At 30.4% G+C, this 3457-nt stretch overlaps 1 protein-coding gene across 1 annotated transcript in view; it reads right to left on the bottom strand.

Annotated features, from left to right (window-relative positions):
• LOC105619902 (transcription initiation factor TFIID subunit 2) overlaps nucleotides 1-2745 on the bottom strand; it is a 5981-nt gene extending 3236 nt beyond the window's left edge. The window contains exons 1-8 of the mRNA XM_012201418.1: nucleotides 2700-2745; nucleotides 2180-2396; nucleotides 1889-2105; nucleotides 1347-1585; nucleotides 1058-1279; nucleotides 769-982; nucleotides 431-682; nucleotides 146-354 (exon numbers count right to left, since the gene is read on the bottom strand). Coding sequence (XP_012056808.1) covers nucleotides 146-354; nucleotides 431-682; nucleotides 769-982; nucleotides 1058-1279; nucleotides 1347-1585; nucleotides 1889-2105; nucleotides 2180-2396; nucleotides 2700-2745 — 1616 coding nt within the window. The remainder of the gene's footprint in view (nucleotides 1-145; nucleotides 355-430; nucleotides 683-768; nucleotides 983-1057; nucleotides 1280-1346; nucleotides 1586-1888; nucleotides 2106-2179; nucleotides 2397-2699) is intronic.
• Between the last annotated feature and the right edge of the window lie 712 nt (nucleotides 2746-3457).

Genomic DNA, 3457 nt, shown 5'->3' with positions numbered 1-3457 from the left:
AGAAAGCCATTATTTTTGCATGAAATTGAATGGAAAAATAATGGATTTCTTTTTACTACACCTAATATATATATGTTATTTTAATCTTGATAATATATAAGATATATAAGATAATGCAATTAAATAAACTTAAATTTAAAAATACCTTTTTCTATTAAATACGAAACTTAGACTGAATTTCGCATGTCCTCCCGTTCTTACCCATTGATCTATAAATACTGACATATCTTTCCCTGTTACAGTAAAAATAGCTTTAGCAAATACATTTGTACTAATTAACATGTGCGACCACAAGCCAGATTCAATCTTTTGCTGTGCAGCATTAGCTGCTAAAGACAATTGTTTATTAAATACCTATAAAAAATTAAGTATATAATTAACAGTGTTAAATTAATACTATTACGCATTTAGAAAAGAAAAAAATATTTACTTGAAGCAATAATTCTTGGCCAATCCTATGCTCCAGCATTCTCATGATTAGATGTGCTTTCTTGCGAAGAACTTCAATATATTTTGGAGACATGGTATGTAAATTTTTAATAGGAAAATAAAATCCAGGATCGGGAGCCCGAGGAGCAGGCGCTGGAGTATTAGCTGCAATGGGTAATGGTGCTGGTGCTTGAGATGAATCTAGTATTATACCACCGAATTGTTCTTCATATTTCACGACTTCTTGTAATTCCTTAAAAAAATTATATCAATTAAGACAATCGAATTGACAAGCTGAAAAGAGTAAATATGAATATATTGTGATTTATAAGTACTTACAGATTGAATCCATTCTCTATATTCGTTATTTCCAAAGCATTTTTTCGCATAGAGTCCTGTTAGATAAGTGGAAATACCCTTAGGTAGCCACGTATCTGACCAATTTTGCATAGATATGAAACATCCAAAAAATTGTTCTGCAATTGCTTGTGCCATTGCTTTTTTAGTAATGTATACTTGATCTATAATTGCAGTGGAATGTAGTAAATTTGTACTGTAAATAAACAAATAATCATAAGCAAGTACATTAAAGCTTAATCGCACATAAAATAAAAGAAATCAATTTTACTTTAAGATGCTCATAGTAGCATAGGCGTTAATATCTTCGTCTATTTCATCGACAAAGACCTGTTTGTAACAGGAATATGGATATCGATTGGACAAAGTTTCCTCATAAAATTCGAATGCTTCGTGCATATATTTTGCAGATACTTTCAGAGATGACAAAAGCTGAGGCAAGCAGAAATGAGTCACTTCGTGCATGTAAGGGTCCACAAAAATCTCGAAAGGTCTAGAAAAGGAATTTACATTATCATACTATACATAAAATAATTTATTAATTGTTTTTATTTACTTACCCAACTGCTAATGCAATATTTGGAGCACAAGCAGGAGTATTGAGTACATAATGAAATGTTTTTCTCCGCATGTCCGGTGTGTAAACTACTTCGATCAGATCCCCACAAGAAACTGCAGTCATTGAATCATCAACAGTAAATTCTAATTTCCAAGTACATGGTTCAGCAAAACTGTCCACACATGGAAACCACAATCTAGACGAATTTTCATAGCTGTATGTATACATATGGGCACCTCTCTAAAAAAGATTAACATATAAAAATAACATTGTTATGAAAAAATATTATTGCATTATAGAGTTTACAAATAATTAGTTTTAAAAATATAAAGTTAAAATTGCTTAATGAAAAATGTTTATTGAAATTAATTTTAGTTCATTTAGTTCATAAAGAAAGATTATAAAAATTGACATTATCACTAGAATACAAAGCATCTGGAAATCTAAAATATAATTTGCACCATTCTATCAAATCCTAAATAAAACATGATATTGTAATCTTGGAGTTCATTAAAAAAGAACATTAGTTACAACTAAATTTACCTCAGCTAAAGTTCCTTCGCAATTTGGTACTACAAAATGTACACCTCCTTGTGGTTGTTCCAAAGAAAATTCGATGCTAATCCTTAAGCCTCGGCCTTCTGCAACCAAGTGTGCTGCATCTGGTGGTATTTGAACTACTAATTCACCAGCGTTGTTGTCAGGATCAACTTTCTGAGCTGCAGCTAAGTGCATATTAGAGAAAAATTCCAAAGATCGTCTATAACAAAATTGATAGTTAGTCTATTAATAATCTTGAATATATTATTAAACTATCAAAAGAAATTCGCTTACTGTTTACTGTCTCCTTGACAGATATCCAAGAATGGATCAAAATATTGGAAAGGCGCTTCATAAGTGTCATTTAAACAAACTCTATATATTCTACATTGTTTAGCATTAAGCTTTACCAGCCTTAGTGTATCTCGCAGAGGTATAACTGTCAACTCGACAAAACCAATTATGCTTTTTCTTTGAAAACTTATTCCCGTTAAACTTAATATTTGATGAGCTGTAATATATCAAGTACATTGCAATGCATTAATTATGTCAATAAAAATAAAGACATACAACTTAATACATAAATTGGTACATAATTTAACTTCTAGAACATAACCTATAAAAAATATAATTCTTTTATTCCCCGACGACATGTAAGATATGCATTATTTTCTGTTAGATGACTATAATTAATAGTATAAAACAATAGTATAAAATTCCAATGAATATTAATAAAAATTAATTTGGAAACAATTGTCAAAAATATAACTTGGAAAAGACGATTATTAAACAAAGATGCATCCGTTATTCTTACCTAACTTATAGGGACGACTGTTATCACCTGTTTTTTCTTTCTTCATGTTTCTATTTATTTATATACCACTTTTATAGCCAAAGAAAAAGACATGGAAATACACAGAACTCCATACTATAATACACTATACATTAATAGGTTATAGACCTGTTTTGATTTGCTTTTTATTCCTGCATTAGAATTTTCTTTCTCGTTTTCGTTAAATATCCAATCGTGTATATTTTTTCACTTTAAAATTCTTTAAAAAATATACTAGTTCATTTATAGAAAACAGATCTCAAGTAGTGCGTACATACAGTACTGTACAAGTGATACATTGCATGCACATGTATGAATATGTTGGTATATATACAAGTGACTGTAGGTACGTTTCGTTTCACGCATAGTACGCATGATATATCATTTTATCCTTGTTGTTTATCGCATATTAAAGAAAGAACGCACCCTGCGTCCCTTCTATTATAGATTGTTCGCTGCGTTTTGGAAGTCAATTGTGTACCTTGAAATGAGGTGAAAATTGTAAAAATGAGAAAATAATTTTCACTTCATTTCGAGAAATAAATGAACTTCATGTGATTCGTGATGAGTGAAGGGAATATTCCAGATATATACGTATAATATATTGCACGCAGTGCATTCGGTTTGTATACTTTCATGCTTTTAGCGCTTCTACTCTTGCTTCTACTTTGTCTAATGAACAATTAGAACAGAATGATAATTATAAGCGCTTAAAGCGTGTGAGCGTCCAAACATAGCCT

Source organism: Atta cephalotes (genome assembly GCF_000143395.1).
Source record: "Atta cephalotes unplaced genomic scaffold scaffold00023, whole genome shotgun sequence".
Classification (NCBI taxonomy): Eukaryota; Metazoa; Arthropoda; class Insecta; order Hymenoptera; family Formicidae; genus Atta; species Atta cephalotes.
Note: the sequence above shows the minus strand (reverse complement) of the source record. Positions and strands in the feature narration are given on the sequence as shown.